The sequence below is a fragment of the Pyxicephalus adspersus genome, chromosome 7 (genome assembly GCF_032062135.1).
Source record: "Pyxicephalus adspersus chromosome 7, UCB_Pads_2.0, whole genome shotgun sequence".
Classification (NCBI taxonomy): domain Eukaryota; kingdom Metazoa; phylum Chordata; class Amphibia; order Anura; family Pyxicephalidae; genus Pyxicephalus; species Pyxicephalus adspersus.
In genome coordinates, this window is record NC_092864.1 from 59,108,106 (window position 1) to 59,132,139 (window position 24,034).

General features: G+C 39.3%; 1 protein-coding gene across 1 annotated transcript in view; it reads right to left on the reverse strand.

Annotated features, from left to right (window-relative positions):
- Positions 1-12,361, reverse strand: part of PLCL1 (phospholipase C like 1 (inactive)) — a 166,631-nt gene extending 154,270 nt beyond the window's left edge. The window contains exon 1 of the mRNA XM_072418640.1: positions 12,014-12,361. Coding sequence (XP_072274741.1) covers positions 12,014-12,346 — 333 coding nt within the window. The 5' untranslated portion in view covers positions 12,347-12,361. The remainder of the gene's footprint in view (positions 1-12,013) is intronic.
- Positions 12,362-24,034: the final 11,673 nt, after the last annotated feature.

Below are 24,034 nucleotides of genomic sequence, written 5' to 3' on the forward strand. Positions count from 1 at the left end.
TAGATGGCAAGTTTCTAAAGATCTATAATCTGTAATGTGGTGGGAACAAGCTGCCAATTCAGCAGTTAAAAGAGAAATGCAAACAACAAAGTGAGATCAGTTAATGTGTGATTACATAAAAACCTGAATTATACAAATCCTTTACCTACAATATAATTCTGGAGGAATTAGGCAAGCATACAGGCAACTGCACTCAGATATACCAATACAGTATGACCATTTTCAGACCAAAGAGATTTAAGGAATAAACAAAAAACCCTGTGATTTTAAGACACCTTTATATAAAAATGTGAGTTAAAACTGAGTTTGGAGCTCAGTACATTTCTATGGCAGATCAGATATTCTGCTTCTTAATGCAATAATGTTTGGCAATCTAAGTGATGTGGACCACTTATAAATACAACAAAGCTGTCTTTTAAGCAAGCAACAATGCTCAAAGCCTAAAATATGTCTCTTATTCCCAATACCAACATGTAGGACCTTATGTGTTATGTTTTATTTATAATGTGGAGAGTAATAAACCTCAGGTTTTTATTGCTGTCTGGGTCCATATTTTGGGTGGTTCACCATCAGTCCCATAGTCCAGGCATGTCCAAAGTCCGGCTCGGGGCTAATTTCGGCCTATGTTCAGATTTCCACCATCCCGCTGCCTCTGTCATAAAATCAATAATATGCGGCCCGCCAGCACTGTTGACCTCAGTTTAAAATACACGCGTACAAAAAAGTTATTTTTTTATTTCATTGAGTTGATCAACCACCTTGCAATTATCGGCCCACTACTCGGCGGGCATAATCGGCAGGATGGGAGTCCCCATGAGTGCACAGGGAATCCCCAACGACATTATAGTGAGCGTGTCTTGTGCGGGACCTGCTTGGACCACGCCCACTCTGATTCCAAGAACGTGCTCTGCACGGAGCTCGCACGGATATAGGACTCTGTGAACAGGGAATCCCTCACGTCACCCTGGTAGACTGTGCGGGACCCGCGCAGACCACGCCCACACTAACCCTGCTTAGTGGTCAGCCCCCACACATTTTCACCTCACCAAATCTGTCCCTCTTTACAAAAAGTTTGGACACCCCTGCCTTAGTCCTAATGACCATTGTTTTTGGTAAAGACAGTGATGGGTAATCCCAAATGTTTGAGTTGTCAAAATACAGGTGACAAATGTCTAACAGAAGATTCCCTTCATTTCAAGGTCTCCTCTTATTTCCTGCCACATTCTGGGACAGAAAAAAAAAGGGGAAATCTTTCTGAAGTTTAAGGTCCCCATGATAGTATATGTTAAGATGTGCTGCATACATTTCCAAATAGTAATATAGGTCAGCCAGTAATACAAGTTAATGAATGTGTGTTATTACTGGTGTGTTGCCCACTAGAAAAACAGATGGGGTGTTGTAGTGCCATTTAAAATGAATGGCACTAAAACGTAACCCAATGTGTATGTTACCCTAACAGAAATCTGAATGAGTCCAAATAGTAATAGTGTTGTCAGTAAAGAGAGTACAAGCAGGATGACCTCAGAAATAGTTCATATTGCAGAGAATATTCTTACCCTACAGAGAATATTGTACCCAAGATACAAAGCAGTCAGGTGGTAACGTGTTTCCTGCAGGTTTGTGGGTAGGCACAAGCTGCTCAGTCACATAATAGGAATCCTGTTGGGTGACCAGCCTTACTGTACATAGCAGTGCTGCACAACTGACAGGTCACCAGGTTTACAGGCATCCAGCTTTCAGGCAGTTACCATGCTACAAGCAGGGAATTTCACTTCTCTAAACAAAGCCAGATTTCAGCATTTAACACTTTCTGATGTATAATGCAATCATAAGGTGTTGTTTCTATAAAGATTAGTAAATAGTATCAATGCTGGGACATCAAACTGTGGCCATATGTGCAAGAACAACTCTCCAAAAGATCTTTTATACAACAGGTACTTCCATAGATATTCAAGTTCAGATCTGAGGAGCATGCTTTTTTAGGAATGTTTACACTCACACTTTGCCCACCTATGTAATCATATTGTGTTTTTTTATAGTAAACAGAATACACAAGAGAGGGAAAGGTTAAACACACACAGCAATAATAGAAAACTCCGAGACTGGGGTCATCTAGGCCTGCTGTAAGGTGTTTTAATTACCAGTATTGAGACATGGCCCCATTAGGCATATGACACACCGAACGGTAAAGAAAGAGAGGCTGAATCCTATGAGACATAACCAATTATATCTCTTTATTTGCAAGCTATTACTGTAAGCAGAAACATGTTAACCATCTCTTTGCCGGAAAGCAAATCAGACACAAACACAGCTCACTTAATTATCACAGACACACAAAACAGGATATTAAGGAAGAGAAGAAACTCATAGATGAGGTCTTATAGTTTGTTTTATTTATAAATCAGCCACAGCCTATGTAAGAAAGTTTTTCCCTGGCGACATGCTGTAGATGACCATCCCTCTCCTACTGGAGCCCCCCATGTTGAGTTTTACCCATAGCTCTGTAATTAGCAAAGCTCATACTGTCTGCTGCTTGCAGAGATCTAGCTCTAATTTAGCTGGGGATGTATTAGACCTTTGCAGGGAGACCTCTGCTTCTTCACAAAGAACAGTCATCAACTATATATGTATTGCATCTGCTGTTTGCTTTTTGTCTGATGTTTAGCTAACACTATCCAGGCCCTGAATATAGAAATACCACTCAATTCTTGGCTACATCTCCTGCAGAAGCTGTGCCAGGTCTTGCTCACCTTAGGGAAGGGGAACCTGAACCTACTGCATTGCTTAAAAGGCTACAGAGGAAGAAGAGCCTTTCAAGGAGGTCCTTTCTCTGGGGCCTCTTGCTAAAAACAAATGGATTAACATGCTCTGTTATAATGTTGGCATCTACAAGACAAGAATTATACTGTGCTAAGGTAGAAGTTAGGGTACAAACAGCACAGGATTAAACATACATTATAATTAGTATATAAGTGACATATTACAGGAATATCTGGTAAAGAGAAAGCAGATTCCTAAAAGGCAAAAAAGAGACTTTCTCAGAGATGCCTTCTCTGTTTACAAAGCTGGAGTTTTGTTTCCTTTGCTCAGATAGCTCTGGACTATATCACTGGTAGAGCCACTCCGGAGACATATAAATCAGACTTACTTCCACCCGAAGGGAAGGCACAGCTAATAGGATAACATAGGGACACATCAATTTTTGTCGCTCCCTGTCTCCCTAATGCGTAACAATGACCTGTCAGTGGGTTTTCTCTTCTACATCCATAACTGTAAAAAGAAATGTAATAGTGATACTAAAACATCACCAATTCTCATAAAATATAGGATTGGGGAAAGTAAATGTTCTGATTGTTGTGCCCCCGAAAAATGAAGAGTACGTTACTATTATTATACAGGATTTATATAGCGCCAACATATTATGCATCACTGTACATTAAATAGGGGTTTCAAATGACAGACATATAAAGACAGTGACAGAGGATTATGGGAGGATCCTGTCCAGAAGAGCTTACAATCTAGGAGGTGGGGGAAGAAGTATCACACAATAGGAGGGGGATATGGAATGGTGGGAAGTAGTGAGGGTTTAGGAGACAGATGAAGACGGGTAGGTAAGTTTGAAAAAATGGGTTTTGAGAGCTCTTTTAAATTAGAAGAAAGTAGGGGCAAGCCAAATAGGAAGAGGAACACCATTCCAGAGAGTCGGGGCAGCTCTAGAAATGTCTTGGGAGCTGTGTGTGAGGAGGTTATGAGAGAAGAAGTCATTCGTAGATCATTGGAGGAGCAAAAAGAGCGGCTAGAGGAGTATTTTTCTACCAGGTCAGAAAGGTAAGTGGGACAAGGTGTTTGGTGGTCTCTGGGAACAGGTAGGGGCAGATTTTGCAGATGGAGAAAGCATCGACTGGAGGTATACAGTGCAAAGAGCATACTCAAAATAGAAATCCTTGCATTCACCATGACAGCTGAGATGTTTCTTTGGGGCCTATTTACAAAGGCCTTTACTTTATTTATTCTTCTTTTTTCCCAATTTGTTATTGTTTTTTTATTCCATCTGTTTCTATTCAATTGTTAGCAAATGTTTTCAATCCTAGACCAGGTCCATTCCAGGTTTGCTGGATCACCCAGGTTCAGTGATGAAAGTGTATTCTCTCCAGCCTTGGGGGGCTTTATTAATTTAGGCCCATTGCAACATATTGACATTAGTAAATAAAACCTTTCCATTTTCATTGCATATATGATTTTAGATTCAATGGCATCATTAATAGGTCTATGCAATGCGCTGAGATTGTAGCTAATAGGAAAGGCCAGTGCTTCCTGAAAACAGAAAGTTGTGATAACACCCACATGCGATGATGAATCTCCTTGATGTAAATAACTGAAATGCAATAAATTGAAAATGACAGCCAGAGACAGTTTAGCTGGGGAGGAAATGACTGTATGATGCTGCATGTTCATCAGCTGAAGGAAATGAGGGGAGCTTTATCTGAACTGCTACAGTTTCTATTGCACACTGTGAGATGTGGACAGTGTGCAGTGAAATCAGAGTAAGCCATTAACCAATCCTGATGACTGTGTTTCATATGGGTTCCTCTAACAGAGAAAAGATTGCTCTGGTTAGATTGGCTGTTTGCTGAGCATGGCAGAAGCCTGAAGAGTATGTTTCATAGCACTTTATAATCATAGAGTTATTTTACCAAACTACCTGCTGATGTGTCTTGGTTGTATTGTGATAGAGTCTGAAAACACAAGTATTCCTTACAAGAACAATTGTATATTTGACGTCAAACTAATCAGTTCACACAGCAGCAACAGAGGACTGACTGATGTTAGAGGGGTCATCTGTATGTCCTGATAACTGTAACTGATTTGGACTGGTCTTTGAAATGCCTTTTAAAGTATACAACATATCCATTATTTAGTGTAAATACCTTCATACTGATAAAAAAGAACTAAAACTTTCTGAACATACATATTTCAGTCTCTAGCAGTGTGGGAATAATATTCTTGGGGACTTTAAGAGACAAAATGTTCCTTGAGGAAAGAAATACATAAAATGCCTGCAACTCTCTGATCTCTAATTCTATAAGCTTTTAGGATGTTACAGAACATGAGGATTTAATTAGCAACAATGGGAAGCTGCAGGGAAAGTTAAAATCAGATAATATTGTGGTCATCAAACACTTAACCCCTTAAACACTACTACTGTAAAGACAGAGGAGGTAAAGGCTGATGTACAGAAATAAACCAATAAAGTTGATGTAAATTCTAACTGAATGGCAATCATTGTTTATCATAAATGCTTTTCACATTTGTTTTGTTGTTCAATAAACAAAAACACTTTTCTCCCCTTTTTCTTTTACCTTATATTTATACACTCCAGCAATGGCTGCAGACATGTCTTAGATCAGGGGTGCCCACACTTTTTTGGCTTGCGAGCTACTTTTAAAATAACCAACTCAAAATGATCCACCAACAATAAAAACTTAGACCTAATAACTCCTGTGCGTGGTAGAATTTATTTTGAAAGGCAGGGCTCCGCGATCTACTCGCGTTGCCTTTGCAATCTACCGGTAGATCGCGATCGACCTGTTGTGCCCCCGTCTTAGAGTGTTTTCTGAAAGTGATAATGGCAGATCCTGAGTGCATAACCTGTGGTCACTTGTAGTCTCCATTAGAAGCCTGTATGACGGTGACAATGCAAGACTACAACTGGGAGATAGGGATGGAGAGATAGAGCGTTGTCACCCTAAAGCAGAAGGTGCTCGAGCAGGGACATTCAAAGCAGCATCAACTGCAGATGGTAAAAATGACTTTTGCAATTGCAATAACATATTTATTATATGAGATTTCAGAGATCTACTTTGAATGGTAATATACTATTATAGGTAAGGTAAGCAGTGTGGTGCCAGCTTGTAGAAGATTAGGGTGATGTTGGTTTGGCTGATTCCTATTGCACAAACTGAATGGCTGAGGGTTAATTGCAGCTCTGCTAACTCTCTGTTTAGCACTATAGGAGCAGAGAGTATGCAAATAAATGTATGAAAATAATAATGGTAATCAGGGAAATAGCAGCTCGGATACAGCCATCGGCAGCTGTAATCTCCAGGGGTTCAGAGAAAGCAAAGGATCTGGAAGGCAGAGGGTGGTGGTGAGGCTGGGGGAGGAACGATGGAAGCACAGAGGGGTTTGACACAGCCATACACCTCCACATAATCTGCTGTCACTTTCTATTTTTGGATCCAATAAAAACAACCTTGTAGCACTTTTCTGGAACTTGCCCAGCCATTTCAGATCTTGGATAGATCTATTGGGCCCTGGGGTTCTTGCCAGTGATACACTGAAATGCCACCTGGCTTAACCCTGTCTGTCCAGTGCCAGCCTATTCCTATGAAGAAATGTTTTCTGCAGCCCTGCGACATAGAGAAAAGAACATCAGAGATGGCTGATAGACCGCAAGCAGTGGCTATCACGTAAAGCTAATTTTTCACCTTATTACTGAAGAGAAATCCTTGGTCACACAAGAACTTGAAATATATTACATTCATAATACAGTGGCTGTAGGATAAGAACACATTTTGTGACTAGCATGGCCAGAATACCACCGAATATCTTACAAATGACCATGGCAGAAATTGGACTGACGTCTTTTAGTTACAAAGTCCGTAATCATTCACAGAGACGAAGGAGGGAATCTTGGTTGTGCAGTAGCAGGACCATAGAACCAGCCAAGTAGCAATCCAAACCAATTCTCCTAAAACAGAAGCAGTTTCCTCATTGATTTCTGCAAGGGTTTACAAGGTTTCCCATGCTTTTAATAAATGGCAAGAAACCAAAACCACAACTGCAAATTCTTTCTGTCATGCGCATTCCTCAGAAAATGCAGGGACCGTCACCGTCATCAATACCCAACAGGATTTCAAAAATTGCTTTTTATGAAAAGTGTGCTGATTAAGATCTTCTTGTGGTCCACAGAAATCAATCATTTTAACACTGTCATTTCTGCAAAGCATAGATAAAATGACAAAAGATTCTGGGATTGTGAAGAGCAACAAAGCATTTCCTTGACAGCACACTTTTCAAAAGTAACCCGTATGATGATTTACATAAGAAGAGATCAACGGACACAGATATAAAACCCTATAGACATAAGGTGCGTACACACTTCCAATTTTTATCGTTCCAATCGAACGACGAACGATCGATTGGGCAAAAAATCGTTCGTAAAAAAGTAACCAACGACGCCGACGAACGAGGAAACTCGTTGGAAACGAACGACCGGACCGGCGGATCGGATTGGACGACGATCGTTGAACATCGTTCGTGTGTACGGTCGTTCGTTGATCGTCCATGATCTGAGCATGCGTAATGAACGAACGTCCGTTCACTTTCCTGTCGTGCACATAGTTCCTCTATCGCTCAAACAATCGTATCTATTGTGTGTACAATATCTACGAACGATCGTGTCGTTACCTCTATGTGCAGGATCGGTGCTATACGATCGTTCGTAGATATCGTGCAGGATCGTTCGTCGTTCGTTTTCCAACGATAATAATTGGAAGTGTGTACGTAGCTATAGTTGGTCCAGAGGAAGGCTAAAAAGAAAGCCCTGGAACAATTTGCTTCATCGGGAAAAAAAACTTCCTGATTCCATGAAGCAATCAGATCAACAGCCTGTTATCTTTACTTTAAAGCTTTATTACCCAGTTATATTCTGTGCTTCTAGAAAAGCATCCAACTTTTTCTTAAAGCAACCTATAGTTGTTGCTAAAACTACTTCCTGAGGGATTCCACATTTTCACAGATTTTACAGTGAAGAATCCCTTCCTTATCTGGAACTTAAACTTTTTTTTTTTGCTCCAGATGCAAATTTGTATTGCTATGTGCTAATTCAGTAGGGCAGAAACCCATGGCAGCCAATCAGAATCCATCTTCCAATGTTGTGATAAAATTCTGCTATTAAAGAAACCCATACTGTGAAAAACAATTGGGCTTCTATTGCTGGTTATAATGTGTCCAGATTCCTTACTTTTTGACACACTGGCCAAGTATGCAACCAGCAAAGTTTCAGTGATGTCACAACTTTTGATTTTCTTGCTTTATCCGGGTCAATGACTGAGAAAGAACAGAAAACAAAATGACAACCAGGTAACTAACAGTAACTTAGACTAGGTCACTAGCACCATATCTATAAATCCTAAAAAGCCAGTGCCTGCAGATTTAACAGCTAGCGGCAGTGAGTGGTTCAGTACAGCTTACTGCTGCCTTTATTCATTGGCTATGGGACTAGGTATATGGGACGCAGGTAGAAGCTACCCCCCCCCCCCCCCCCCCCCGTGGCAGCAGTTAGCTAGCATAGGTGGTAACCACATCACAACCTCACTGCCAGTCCGAACATAGTCTTAGTAGGTCAGGATAGCAGTGACAATTACCATATTCTCCTTGCAGGGTTTTTATAACAACTCTAATAAATAAAGCCAAGTAAGATCTTAATGTACATTGACATATAAAGTGCTCCGTTGTGCACCGTTGCATACAGCTTACTGGATGTTTTTTTAGGGGACTTTTCAATGCATTAAAAATCTGTTTTTTTTTTCTTACAGAGGTACACTGTCTACTACTAGCACCACATAAATGCCTCCACTACAGCCCTCCAGGGAGCAAGGACACCCTTGGTAAAGCTGCTAATGATTTATTCACATACAGCTGCATACCAGAAAATGATACTAAGCTGATCTTACTGGTTTAGTCAACTTTCAGCAAGTAAGCCTGTCCAGATCTGAACATTATGAGTCTAGAAGAACAAACTATAAACTGTGTATTCTCCAGACATGGAATCCAGATTCACATTTTACTTCCATATTGTTATACATTAGCAAGTTAAATTAAGTACACAGGTGACCTCATTCCCCAGACTTGTACTACTGTTTACTTTATATGCACATATGAATGTGTTTTTAATATTAATATAAAAGTAAAGTATTTGTGTTAATGTATCTATCGGAGGAAAACAATGCACAGGGCTTTCATTAAAGCATATATAAACCACATATATTACAGCTTCCTTAGATGAGGTGGGTGCATTAGTTTTCTTTGTTCAACTTTTTTCTTGCCAGTCACGTGAATAACACATTCCTGTCTTTGTGCGACACCACATACTGTATATGGATGACTTTATGGTTGTCACCCTGATTTTGACTACAAACACATCTCCCTCTCTTCATCTCTATTACATAAGCGGTGGGGGGAATATGTGGAAGACAACATTGTTTCAGCGTTCCGTTCATCTTAGAAGAAGTAACAAGGATACTGCATTTTCGGCACAACAAATTGGTATTTTATGTGCTTGCTGAAAATGTTTTGTAGCCTGAAAAATACAAAGTAAAGCAGCCACAGCTACAGACTGGTACGGTGCAATATAATAAATTTGGCTTAGTTTAGATGTACTTTATTCACTTACGAATAAAGCAATTCATTGCATGAAAATAAATGACCTAATTTAATAGTTCCTAATTTATTATCTAATAAATAATAAATGGCTTTATAAGGAAAATAAATCTATTCATTTTAGATTTGAAAACATAAGACAATAGGAATAGTATGTGTGCAGCATTGATGGATCCATGGTAAATCACTGTAATCTGAGCTGTTAGATTGGGTTCCATTGCTCTATTAATTTATCCATGCTGTCTGCTCTTTATGAAATGCACCACTTAACCTACATCACAAGCGTCCGTCCCATGACAATACAGTGTGGATCGGGTGTTTGGCTAATACACAGCGACATGAAATGGGTTCTGCTAATTTGTAAAATTAAATATCACATATCTGTATGAATGCCAACTTCCTGTTATAAATAGTGCTGTTAGGCACAGACATGTGAACGGATGACGGCTTTTTTTGGAGCAGCCCTTATTATCCTCCATAACCCAGAAAAACAGTGCAAAGAATTCCCCTTACATTGGTAACAAGTAAGAAGAATGCTTCCTTACAGACAGTAGAAATGATCACTAATGAGGTGGCTCTGCCAAGTGGTGTTGGTCCCATAACAATCAGATTTTGGAGGTCAGAAGGCCAAGGAAGACCTAGCAAGCTCTGGAGGAGCCAGGGAAGAGAAATGTTACAGCTTCCTCAGTGACTTCTCTGTAATGAATATTTTAGTGTGATACTCATGATTTAATCACTGGAAAAGAAAGAAAAAATAAGATAGTGCCAATCCCTGGTGGCATAGGGACATCTTGAACTCAGTCGAATCCAATACTGACAACCAATAGACTAAGAAAACCTACACACCTTAAATTATTCTCACCAGAGACAAACAACCATGCTCATCTTGAGTGAAAATCTGTATACCATGTTTCGCAAACATCAGTCAATCATCTATCCGGGCGGATCAATGAGTGACCGATCGAGAATGACCGATGTTCATACCTATGAAGGAGAGTACAGTGGGGTGCTGCTAGATCATCCTCCCTTCTCCATAGAACAGAAGGACGCTGTGTGTACAGTGCACATTCCTTCATATGGCACTGGAAATGATCGTTTTCAGCAACAATTAACCTACATGAAGTGCACAGCCTAAGGCTTAGTTAGCAGTTTTAATGCCAAAAAGTGGTCTACATTATATCGAATGGCTTTGTTTTTTTTGTTTTTTTTTTATGTAGTTGGTGATAGCAATATTGCTGCACATTTTTTAGGATTGGATTCCCACCATGCCTCCTCCATAAAACTTGAACCACTTGTCACTGCCTATGCATGTTTTTTCTGTAAAAACAAAAACAAATGTACAGTTTTGCTAGGCTTTTACAATCTGTCTGTCCCTGCTACCCGTCACCCAGCAGTTACCAGAAAGTGCCCAGAAGCAATTAATGCCACTTTTTATTAAGGAGCAAAAATATATTGAAATCTATCCAGCAAATGTTCATGATGGACACAATTCTGTATTTTTGCAAAGTCACAGATCAGAATCCTAATACAGATAATATTTAGATCTCTGATACCTCTACAGATTGCACACCATGGTCCCAGAGCTCAGTTATAGCTAACATTGACTTCTCCGGCTCTGACAACCAGTATTTGATGTTCTGTGATTAAGAGACATGTAAACTCTAACTGCATCCCATTCCATCCCCTAAATATTGCGTTTTGTCAAGTATTTCCGTAAATTACACTTTTCCCCTTTTTTATGTCTTTGTACATGGCAATGCTGTTGATGTCCTGCACCCACATCCTATCTGCGTGCATCAACTCCACTGGGTGACAACATGTCACAGGAACACAACTGGCAGACACAGCGTTGTCATTCTATCGTGTCCGAATACCTTCCATACAGGATCATCCAGGTGAAAACATTTGTAACAGATTTAGGACAATTTAAAATAGATTTATATCAGAGATTGGGTTCCCATGAACTCTAAGACATTTAACATGGAAGCCTTTCAGGTCCTTGGGATCTATAATTACTATAACTCAGCTCACAGTACATGTGTGGTGATCAGTAGGAAGAATTCCTCGTACATTGATGGCCAGTGGGAATAATGTCAGATTGGTGTCAGATACATTGACCTGCAAGGAATAATTAGCTCATTGAACCCCTAGGAAGCTCTATGATTTGTAACATCCTATTGGATTTATTACAGCTCCCCAAGGCTGGAGAGGATACACTTTCATCAGTGAACCTGGGTGATCCAGCAAACCTGGAATGGATTTTCTCAAAGTCATTTGCTATTTGTTGCCAAATGTTTTGAATGCTGCACAAGGTCCATCCCAGGTTTGCTGGATCACCCAGCTTGACTGATGAAAGTAGCTTTGAGGACCTGTAATAAATCTTGCTCATTGTGTCAGCACATCCCCAGTCAGGGATCATTGGGTGGCCATGGCTGCTCCCTACATTGCATGCATGTGTTCCTCATGCCATTGTTGTAGTAGGGATGGCCAGCCTACTATTAATAAACATTTAGATTGTCTATGGCCCCCTCCCATTGTTACAGCCATGCATTGCCCTGCTGCTACCAACCTTGATGATGCTGCTCCTCCGGGGTGCCGCCTTAGCAGCTTCCATAAGGCTGACTTCGGTGACCCCACTTCTTCGTTCCCTGCCCCGTCCATGCTCCGGGCACAGTTCGCTACCTCCGTCCATTCCTTCTGCCATGGCATTCAGTGCCCCGTAACTTCCATTCCTAGGGGGTTCTAGCAGAGAAGGGAGGCGAGGCGGCTCCAAGAAGACTCGGGGAGTGTTAGAGACTGGGGGAGGCTCAGTACAGGAGGCTCCGGAGAAGCTGCATGGCACTGACAGACAAACTGACACACACTCCGGTGTGTGCAACTGGGAACCCACCGAGCACCGCATGAGGGAGCCGGGCACAGCTGGGCGAGACCGGAGACAGCGCCTCAATCTGATTGGGTGACCTCCAACAGACTTGCACCACCATTGGCTCCTCGGATCCAGAATAGTAGTGGGGCTTTGAGGATGCTCATTGTTGATTGGAACACAGGCGATAAATAGGCGGGGCTGTTGTGTGACAGTTCCATGTGCATGGGAGGGGGATGTTGTGAAGGGAGGCTCCTGTGTGACATTCTCCTGTCAGCGCACAAAGCGGGAACAGAGACCCTGCAATGTGTAGCTGACATGTCACCTGTGTCAGGGTACCTGTCAGCTTCCTATATATTCCTGGAGGAAAACTCACTCACACAATGCAAATTATCTCTTTATTATGTCTGCTGAAACTTTGTATGTCTTTACAGACTGTGCAAGAACAAAGGGGATGTGTTAATAAAGCAATGGGGGACCGTTCATTCCATTAATAAAACATATTCACCAGATCAAAAGTGCCTACTGTATTATTCACCAATGTATAAACCAGCAAATGTGTGGTGAATGTAACTTTTGCCAGGACTTGACCACACCTTGATGGTTCCTTGTTCCCATAATATTATCTTTATGTGCTCCAGGGCATTGCAATGCATTAAGGCTTATTGTAAATCACTGCAATGCCTGCAATCTCCTATATCTCCATAAGACAAATTGCTGTGTTCATTAAACTGATTCAGGTAACACCGCCTTGTACTGGCTAAGGCTGTGGGTGTAAGTGATCTCCTATTTGCCCAAGCTCTGTTCCATGTATACATCCCATTCCTCCTTTGTCCACCATGTACTTCCCATTTTATGCAGAACCATAATAGATCTTTCTGCTTCCATGGCAGCCGAATTTTAGAGGGTCAAGCAAGGTGGGATCACACCAAATGGTCAATGCTATACCCTATTATCTGTCAACAATACTAACAATAACATGAAAATAAACGGATAATGTAATATTAGTAATGACATTTTTATCATATTAAGGGTTTGCAGGGCGCCACCAAGAGTTCCCGGGCCCCAAACTGGATCCTATTGGTAAACAACTGGTCTGAAGCAAAGAAATGCATCCGACACATCTAAACAGGATGCACTGGACATGCAGGCCAACGCAATTTGTGTTTTCAATGTCTAAAGTGTGTGAAGAGCCTAAGATACCAATTGCCCCTACACTATTTGCCCCATGACACTCCCCACAGAAAGTTACAATTTTCAGACTGCCAACAGCACAGCTAGTAGGCATGGAGTATGAATGCCCAATGAATTATGATGGCCCTGTCTCTACCGGCGTCCCCTCGCCTCGGGGCCTAATAGCAACTTATATGGTTGCTATGGTGATTCTTCATCGCTGAGTAAATGTTGCCAATAAACAGTGGTGAATGTCAGTACATCCATCATGACAAATGTGCTTTGACCCTCAAGGGTTCCTTCTGACTTTGGAAGTGCTGTGCATTTATCTGCACCTGTACACTCCGTGTAAACTGGGCTCTGTACCTTGATAGGATAAGATTTAGAATTTAGAAATGTCAAAATATTGCACATTGTCTTTAAACATTATCCAGGGGGCCCAGATGTCAGTAAATATTGGGGATGTATCTCAATATTCATGGTAACCTTTCCCTAGTTTACATTTATAGATAACTAAAAACTTCATAAAAGTCATGGAAATGGTTCTATCAATGGTGTTGCACCCAGAACTATTAAGGCATCAAATGGGAGGTTATCAGCCACAGTCCAAGGAACACCTAGAAAGGTCTGAAGGAGCCCTGGGGTTCAATGAAAACATGGTTGGGAATGGGCGCGTTAAAGTATTCTGATTCTGTTCAAATTATGGTAGAGATCATCAAATAATTGTCATTTCACTTGGCTATGTCTGTACTTGCCAATATAATCAGTCAGCTGTGATTTTCTATTGTATGTTGGCCATACAGTAGGTGATCCTTCACAAGGACCATTTAGATGTGAGAAATCTGCAGTTCTACTGTGGAATTCTAAGCATGCAGGACCCACTACAGCTTTCTTCTAATACAGTCAACAAGCAGGTCACACGTATGGTAAAACCTGTTTCCTTTTCTAAGGAGAACAGGGAGCAATTGGTCTCAGAGTTTGTCCAACATGGACAAACTACTCTGCAATAACCTTTAGAGTTTGGAAGAACTTATGAATGCTTCTCTGTTTACCCCTACATGGTCTGATTCTTTTAGGTGATGCATGAACCTGTCACATTATTTACTAACGTGTTTACTACATTTTTATTACCTTACTGCATAATACTTTCCTGTTGAAAAGTCAGACATCCATGTAATAGTTTACTGTTTTTTGTGTGATCTTCACTTTTTAGCTTTTATAATTACAGCTGTATTCCAAAAAGATAAACAAGGAAACAATATTTATTCCTGTTATTTATTAAAAAAAGTGATTACAGGTATTTTACATCATCTGGCTTGATATTGGCTTTCTAAGCACTCAAAGGAAAGGCAAATACGTTAGTAGGGGTTTATTACGTACTGAGAGAATTGTGAGAAAAAGCAAAGGAATGGCCCACCACCAGTATGCTGCTTCCCCACATGCTGTCATCCACATTCTGGGATCAATCCCTTTACCAATCTGAAGTAGTTAACTTTTGTCTAAAGTTAAAATCAAATCCAAACATTAAAGTTGTCACAGCAACCAATACCTATGATAAGTATAGGGTAGGGGTGTCTAAATTCTTAGAATAGCAGTAATTTTATATCTGTTCTTCTGATCTTCAGCTTAAGAGTGGCGATTAGTCCCACCCTGAAGCTATGTGCAAACAGGCTTTTCCCCTCTGTTTGTTTGTACCAAAGTGTGCTTTGTTGTGTGTCAATAGGATTCATCAAAACTCAGTGTTATGTCAAAATAAATTGTCCTAGGCTACGAACGACCGTCCCAGCGGATCTGATTGGGCGATGATCGTTCGCTATCTATTGTGTGAACGGTCGTTCAGGGATCGCGGATTGTTCTTTCTCCTGTACTTGTTTCTCCTGTTCTTTTCTCCTTTACATGTCACTTCCTGCATCATTCAAACGATCGTATCTAGTGTGTTTCCATTATTGGTGGATTATATTTGAACAATCGTATTGTTTCAGCATGTACACAATTGTGCACAATACAGATCGTTCAAAATAATTGTGAATATTCGTTGATCGGTAGTTAATCGTTCGTTTTCCAACAATAATTATTGCACGTGTGTACCTAGCCTTAGACTGTTACAGAAAGTGTGCATTAAAATTTGAAATCTATTAATAAAAATAATCCTTTAAATTTAATTATAGCCAAAAATAATATAAATGTACTTTTTGTGTACTAATGGCTTTCCAAACCCAGATACTACCTTTAAAATGAATGTTGCACTCCACATATTTTGCATAGAGAAGAGCTGTGCATCCCCTACAAGCTGTCCGCAGATAACATCAGGGGGCAGATACAAGACCAGTCACTTTGCAGAAGAGAGAGTTTAGCAGTGACAGTCATCAACATAAACAGTTTCATAATGAAATACTAAACAATTTTGAAAATACAGAAAGCACTCAGAAAGCAAGATTCAAGTAAGAATACACATGCCTTTTGTACTTAGACAATATTTGCTTATGATCGAGTTCAGCTTTAAATGTGGACAAATTAATTTATCAGGATTTAAAGGAATTACCGTATTCTATTATTCCACTATTCTGAAATGTGACCACCAATTTCTTTCCTTGCATTCCTAGCAGAAGGAAACTCCTTAGCAAAATTCTGCTAAACTGATATGCAATGAAATGGTTGCCAGCATATATGGTTTACAGATATATTTGCTGGTTAAATGAAATGGTTTCCCACACAAAGTTGCTGTATTCTGCTATCACTCTCATTTTATTGGGGATATAAATTTTGTTACATTTACAGCTCTTGTAAAGGACTGATAATTATATGAATGACGGAAATATTTTAGATATGGATATTGACACCGTATAGGTGCCCTTGCCAGAGCAACCACACCTACTAAGTTTTAACTACTGTACTAATGAGTTCTGTAATATTTAGAATATAATGTGTTATCATGCTATAATTATTACATGTTATCTGCTATAAAAACCTTCACTTGAACAAAAACCTTTCCAGCCTCAAACTTGTCCCACCAAAATCCATTTCTATTACATCGATGTAAAGCCATACAGTACCTTAGTTTCCTCTTTTTAGCAAGGCTTTATCTTTAATTATTCACAAACTATTGGACTTAGCACCAGGTAAATCAACCACCATAAATCATAATAGAAGGTTATCAAGCCTATTATTTTCACAGGACATTGTTGTCTGAGATTTGCATAGTTCCTTTTATCTCTGGATCTTGTTTTATGATAAGCATGATATATCCTATATCACATCAGAACAAGCAATAATTGCCGTTGGAAAAGATCTTTCACAATCCTTTCCAATGACAAAAGACTGAATGATGCATGAACAAGCTCTGTACGTAGAGCACCGTTCTATGGAGAGGGGAGGGGGAGATTGATGGAGTGGCACCCCACTGTGCTCTCTCCCCTTCACTTTAATTATGAACGTTCCAACCACAAATACAAATACCTGAGAAACCTACCTAAGGAAACCTATGCATTCAATGGCTATACTTGCCAGGGCCAGGCTAGTACTGTACATATTCTAAAGGTTGTTCTAGGTAATTATTACTAATATTTAAGTAAGTACTGTTTCAGACTTGTGCTTTACTGCAGTGTTTTAACTCAGGCCCAACTGTGCTCCAAATTTACTGGGAACCATTTTTTCACATTTCTGGCTTCAGTAATGGTGCATTGTGGGAAAACAAGAGCACCGTCTGCCTATGAAGCGAGGGCTAAGTAAAATGCATTTTATTACAACACTGAGTAAAAATGAGAGTTTAAGCCTTGCGGGGGGAGCCCAACAACAAGGGTATTTTTTCATTTACTGCAGAGTTAAGGCCAAAATTATATAGTTATTCAACTAATATAATTATCCATTAAAAAAAAACTATAATAAATGTATATTTCAATTTGACTAGCGTAAGCTACTTAATTTGCCTTTGTTTCGCTTCCTTTGAACCGCTCTACAGAGGAGGGACAGCATTAGTAGCCAATTTGCTGATTTTCTGCTTAATAGGGCTGTGTAAATCGCTGATATGGTTGGAGAGGTTTGAGAGGTTTGAGTTAATAATAACTCAAAATTGACCTTAGACCACAATAATGACGTATGACTATGATAGGGACATTAGATTGTGAGCTCCTTTGAGGGACAGTTAGTGACAGGACTATCAACTTTGTACAGCGCTGCGTAATATGATGGCACTATATAAATACTGTGTAATAATATATATATATATATATATATATATATATATATAAATTTCCCTAATATTAACGTTTCTTTCCACTTTTCTGGTTTATTTTATATAGTAGGAGTTCCCTGTACTGTTTCCTATTCATGTTACTCCCTGTTGACATACTGTAAGCGTGGTTTGTGGTCATGTTGAAAGAAAGAAAAATTCTCCTTTTTATTAAGTGAAAAATATTTGCATAATGTATTTGGTTCTTGCTAAAAATGGTGTTGCAAGCTAACATGCTATAATTAGAGGCAAATGAGAGAAAAACTATTTGTTCACTACTATGAATCATTCATCACATTTACTTTTCTATTCAATGCACCTGACATAATGAAAATGTCACGGTATTTTAATTCACATCTCAGAGCTGAAAAAATGGATGGGAGACCTTTCACATTTTGCAGACTATTTTTATTCATATATATATATATATATATTATATTATTATCTATATATCTGCAGAGCAAAAGGCTCCTTTAATCATCCTTGGGGCTTTAGATAAAGTGTTAAGATATACCATTTAAAAACACCTGAGTATTCTTTACCAAAAAATAATACAGACCACAAAAAATCCGCTCTGCTTTTAACTTCAAACTCAGCTGTGCTCTGCAGGATTCACTTCTTTCCATAAACATCAAAGTCTTCTACAACCTTCCCTGTTCTCTTCTCCATTATTGTATTACTGTGGACCAATGCTGTGAGCAAGGATACAAGAATTATCACCTTGCGAGGGATAATTTACTTAGTGTAGGGAATGTTGAGAAAATTTACTTTGCAAAGAATATCTAGACATGTGATTGGATAGTTGAAGTCAGCAGAGATCCATCTCATTTATCAAGTGAAATATCTCTTGCAAGGGAATAGTTCATCTTTCTATGTGAATAGCCTATATTCCTTATGTGAAATAACCCCAATGTATATGTATTAGGCTTTGTATTATACCAATGAATTGTGTATGCATGTGTATGTGCAAGTGTTAATGTATATTCTCAGACATGCATCAAGCCATATTTATACACTGTGACTCACAAGCATGTAGGATGATGCAGTGTCTGCCGAGACACAACTAGCACACATAGAGATGAATTTTAAAAAATGCCACAATGCAGCTTCAGTCAATGACCTCTTGATCTAGCAGCACTCATTTGCTGGGAACAATTTCCTTACGGTATGTTATAGGCCTTAGGTGTGCTGACTCTAAAATATGTCTCACAATTATGATTTAAACTTGGCTGGGTGACAGGTGATATCTGGAAGTCAGGCTACTGATAAAATTTAAGGTGTCTGCACAGCTTGAACATTGAAGAAGGTCAGGCATACAGCAAGAAAATAGGTTTCAATCCCTCCTATGTTATAGTGTTGCCACATCCCAAATATTCTGGGACACACAAAGGGAAAGAAACCCTGTTCCATGGGTTTTCTGATGAAGTAGATTTATATCTGCGAAACACTTTGAAACATCTTTAATTTACACTCCATACATACTTACCTGTACTCATTATAGGCTATATTGATATAACATTTATATGTTCTTTGGTCTAACCTTGTGTGGGTGAATATTGTACAATGTATGGATATAGCAGGAGGCTGTAACGTTTATATCATGTTGTGTTTATGTGTTTTTTACAAATATGATTCAATAAATATATTTTTATCATATTAATTGTTCTGCTGCCTTAAAAGAAGATAGGCATAGTAAAGAGTCAAGAGGAAAGGTAGAGCCAGTGCCAGACATGGCGTATGCCCAAGGACAAGTTGAAGTCAAACTGGAAAGCAACCAACATGATGAAGCAAAAAACTTAAGCTTGCAAACACTGACAGGACAGGCATGGATGTATTGCAGGGAACAGATTGCAAGTGTGTAATTATTAACATAGACAAGGCTGTGTACTGTAGCAGATATCGTCTAACATAGGATGTGACTCGAAGAAAGATACCAGCATGGAAGCATGCAAGGAGTACATTTCACTGGTGGTTTCCCAAAGGGGAGAGTGATAAGTGAAAACTTTCAGCTCTCTAAACACCTTCTGGTCCAAGTACAAATAGAACGGTCCCGTATTATATGGTAGTGGAAACTGTGGATTTTTTCCAGTTTTGTTACACAAAATTGCTAATATTATCAGCTTGATGCAAATCATTTCATCCATAATTTTAAATAGAGTTTTAAATTTGAAATTTGAAACGAGAATTTACAGAAAGCAATAAGAAAACTAGCAAGGGTCAAATCAGCTTTGAGGGTGCAAGAGGATGGGACAGAATCAAAATTAGTAATATATCCTATTTTTCGGCGTATAAGGCGACTGGGCGTATAAGACGACCCCCCACTCTAACCAATCAGTTGGGGGTCGTGTTATACACCCAGTATTGTACTGTTCCTTCTGCCTGTCAGATCTCGCTGTTGTGCGAGAACTGAGAGGCAGAAGGAACAGTACAGTACTAGTTCTAAGGAATGAATGGGCGTGTTCCTTCTTAATGAATGGGCGTGTTCTAGTGGAGAGCCAATCCAGGCTCACGTCCTCCTATGCAGGCTCGCGTTCTCCTGTGCAGCTTACACAGGAGGACTCGCGGGGACGCTGGACGTGAAGCAAGCTGCAGGTAAGTACCAGTACCCGGCGTATAAGACGACCCCCGACTTTGGCACAGATTTTTCGGGGTTAAAAAGTTGTCTTATATGCCGGAAAATACGGTACTTTCTGAACCAGAACAGGTAGAAAACATGTAGTCAGTTATTATGGTCGACAAGAAAGGGCAACATTTTTTTTCCAAGTACACTAAATAGTTATGCCTCTAACCTAGAAACCTCAGTAACACAAATTCCACCCAAAGACACATACCATCTCCTACTGACACACAGCCATGCTTGACTAACCACTTTTAGGTGCACAGTAAAAACATTCTTCCACCATTCATATGAATTCAGTGTATTTTTGTTTTGATTTAGATGGGCAACATGGGTATGAAGAGAAGGCTGGTCCCTGTGTCCAGGTCTCACAGGGAGGTAATATTGAAGCAGCTGAAGAGGGAAAGAAACAAAGAGAAGGAAAACTGAGAAAGCACAGCACCAACCCTCAGCCAAATGACCAGGGATTACAAAACTGTTGACCTCACTGCTGGATGAACGCACCACAAGTAAAGTAAAGGGACCCCGTTACCAACTTAAAAATATGCAAATGAACCACAGAAAATGATGTTCAATGCTTTCTTTTTATTTCTTATTACCTTGTTTCTTTGAGCTTGCTAACAAATTTAATGAGTCCGTTCCTTAGCACTGCCCCTCCAGTCCCACCATGTCATGCACCTTCCTTTCTTTAAAAGTGTTTTCTTGAAAGTTTTTTTTGGACTGAACCAACCTTTCCACCTTTTTACGTAGTAGCTTAGGAGCAGAGGACCTCTGCTACAGTGACACTTCCAAGTGTGTTAGGGCTGCTGTATTACATCTAAAATAATGAATTTTAAATATCTACATAGGGGAGGTATTTACAGGTAAATAATATGTTAAATGTATACATAATAATTAAACAAATTATGTATAAAAATCCTATAGAATTATTGTTGTTCAAAGGAATGGCTGGGCAACATAATCTTTTCTTCATTTAAAGATTTTTAAATATATCTGTCTATAGGCTGCCATTAGTGGTGATTGATTAGTTCTAATTGGTGTTCATTCCAGCTCAGATTGGAAATTCTAGCAAGTTTTAATCTGACATTACTATACTATACAGATATAGTAGACCCCGAATAATGAGTTAAGAGTTCTAACTATAACTCAGAATTTTTGAATTCAGTAAGATTTCTCAACAGGATTTGGTCCAAGTCAGATTGTAATTTGTATTCCATGCACCTCTTTCTTCCCATTACTTTTGCATACTTTGTATCTAAAAAGCACATAATTATTATGTTTCACTCGTACTTTAAAGCAAGGTTGGAGACATTTCTGATTTGTAGTGATGTGTGGAATATGGGCATTAGACAAAGCAATGTGTTTCCAGCTTGAGATACACACAATATGGAGAACAATACACCCTCCAGGTCTCCTGAAACTCATTTTCTCACGGAGCCTATTCTGAAAGCACCCTCTGAACTCCTCTATACAATATCCCTTGGAGGAAACACCTACAAGATTAGTATTTGATATGTAATCATTAATAATAACATATGCGTGTCAGTATTATACAGAAACATATTTCAGGCAGCTGAACACAAAATTATAATGTACTGAAATACACAAAATTGCCTACAAGAAATAAAGAGCTTGTTATATATTTAAGTGTGCACAAAAAGGAATAATATCTGTAATTTCGTAGGGCTGGCTGAAAACAGAAGGCAAATATTTCAACAGTACCTATGTGCAATACTCTTTAAAAAATACATTTTAACTCTAAATGGTGATATTCTGACCACTAGTATATTAGCATCTAACTGTGAATTACTGGTAGAAGGCTACTACTTACTTATAGGGCTCTATTCATAAATCAGTGAATATGACATTCACCAAACATTTCCACGGTGGAGAATCAATTACTGCTTTAGAAGAGTACACCTCAGTTTGCTGGCCATCATATTAAAAATATACTGTTTGGCCAAAAACGTCTGCAAGCATGTGGGCACAATGTTTTGTTCTGGGTTGCTTCAGTTGGTCAACAACATTATGACCAGGTAGGTTACTACCTGAATATACTGAATGACCAGATTTTTCCATCTATGGGCCTGATCTAATAAAGCACTCCAAGGCTTGAGAGGATATACTTTTATACGTGAAGCTGGGTGATCCAGCAAACCTGGAATGGATTTCCTAAAAGTAATTTGCTATTTGTTAGTAAATGTTTTCCTGGACCAGATTAAAGCAAGGTTGGAGACATTTCTGATTTGTAGTGATGTGTGGAATATGGGCATTAGACAAAGCAATGTGTTTCCAGCTTGAGATACACACAATATGGAGAACAATACACCCTCCAGGTCTCCTGAAACTCATTTTCTCACGGAGCCTATTCTGAAAGCACCCTCTGAACTCCTCTATACAATATCCCTTGGAGGAAACACCTACAAGATTAGTATTTGATATGTAATCATTAATAATAACATGTGCGTGTCAGTATTATACAGAAACATATTTCAGGCAGCTGAACACAAAATTATAATGTACTGAAATACACAAAAATGCCTACAAGAAATAAAGAGCTTGTTATATATTTAAGTGTGCACAAAAAGGAATAATATCTGTAATTTCGTAGGGCTGGCTGAAAACGGAAGGCAAATATTTCAACAGTACCTATGTGCAATACTCTTTAAAAAATACATTTTAACTCTAAATGGTGATATTCTGACCACTAGTATATTAGCATCTAACTGTGAATTACTGGTAGAAGGCTACTGCTTACTTATAGGGCTCTAATCATAAATCAGTGAATATGACATTCACCAAACATTTCCCCGGTGGAGAATCAATTACTGCTTTAGAAGAGTACACCTCAGTTTGCTGGCCATCATATTAAAAATATACTGCTTGGCCAAAAACGTCTGCAAGCATGTGGGCACAATGTTTTGTTCTGGGTTGCTTCAGTTGGTCAACAACATTATGACCAAAAAATGTCAGGTTACTACCTGAATATACTGAATGACCAGGTTTTTCCATCTATGGGCCTGATCTAATAAAGCACTCCAAGGCTTGAGAGGATATACTTTTATACGTGAAGCTGGGTGATCCAGCAAACCTGGAATGGATTTCCTAAAAGTAATTTGCTATTTGTTAGTAAATGTTTTCCTGGACCAGATCCATTTCACGTTTGCTGGTTCATCTAGGTTCACTGATAAAAGTGTATCCTCTCCAGCCTTGGAGCGCTTTATTAAATCAGACCCGATGTATTTTATCTTCCCTGATGGCACAGGTGTATTCCAAAAATACAGTACCAGGCTTAGATTGTGAAAGAGTGGTTTCCGGGGCGTGAGGCATAATTGTCACACATGGAATGGCTATCACACAGTCCAGACCTTAACACCATTGAAAATCTTTGGGATGTGCTGGAGAAAGCTTTACACTCTCCCAACTCTCCCATTATCAATACTCGATATCAGTAACAAAATAATGCAACCGTGGACAGATACAAATGTTGTGACATGGCATAAGGTTATCGAAATAATACCAAGGTGAATGAATTGTTTTTTTTTTTTTTTTTTGGGGGGGGGGGTCAAGCAGTGCATATCAATTAATGTCTAAACCCTGGGTAGAATGGGTTTTACAGCAGCATGTCACACAAATAACATTTGGAATAAACTAGTTACTTTATGCACAATTGTTTTTTTATTAGCACATACTACTTATAATTTATTGA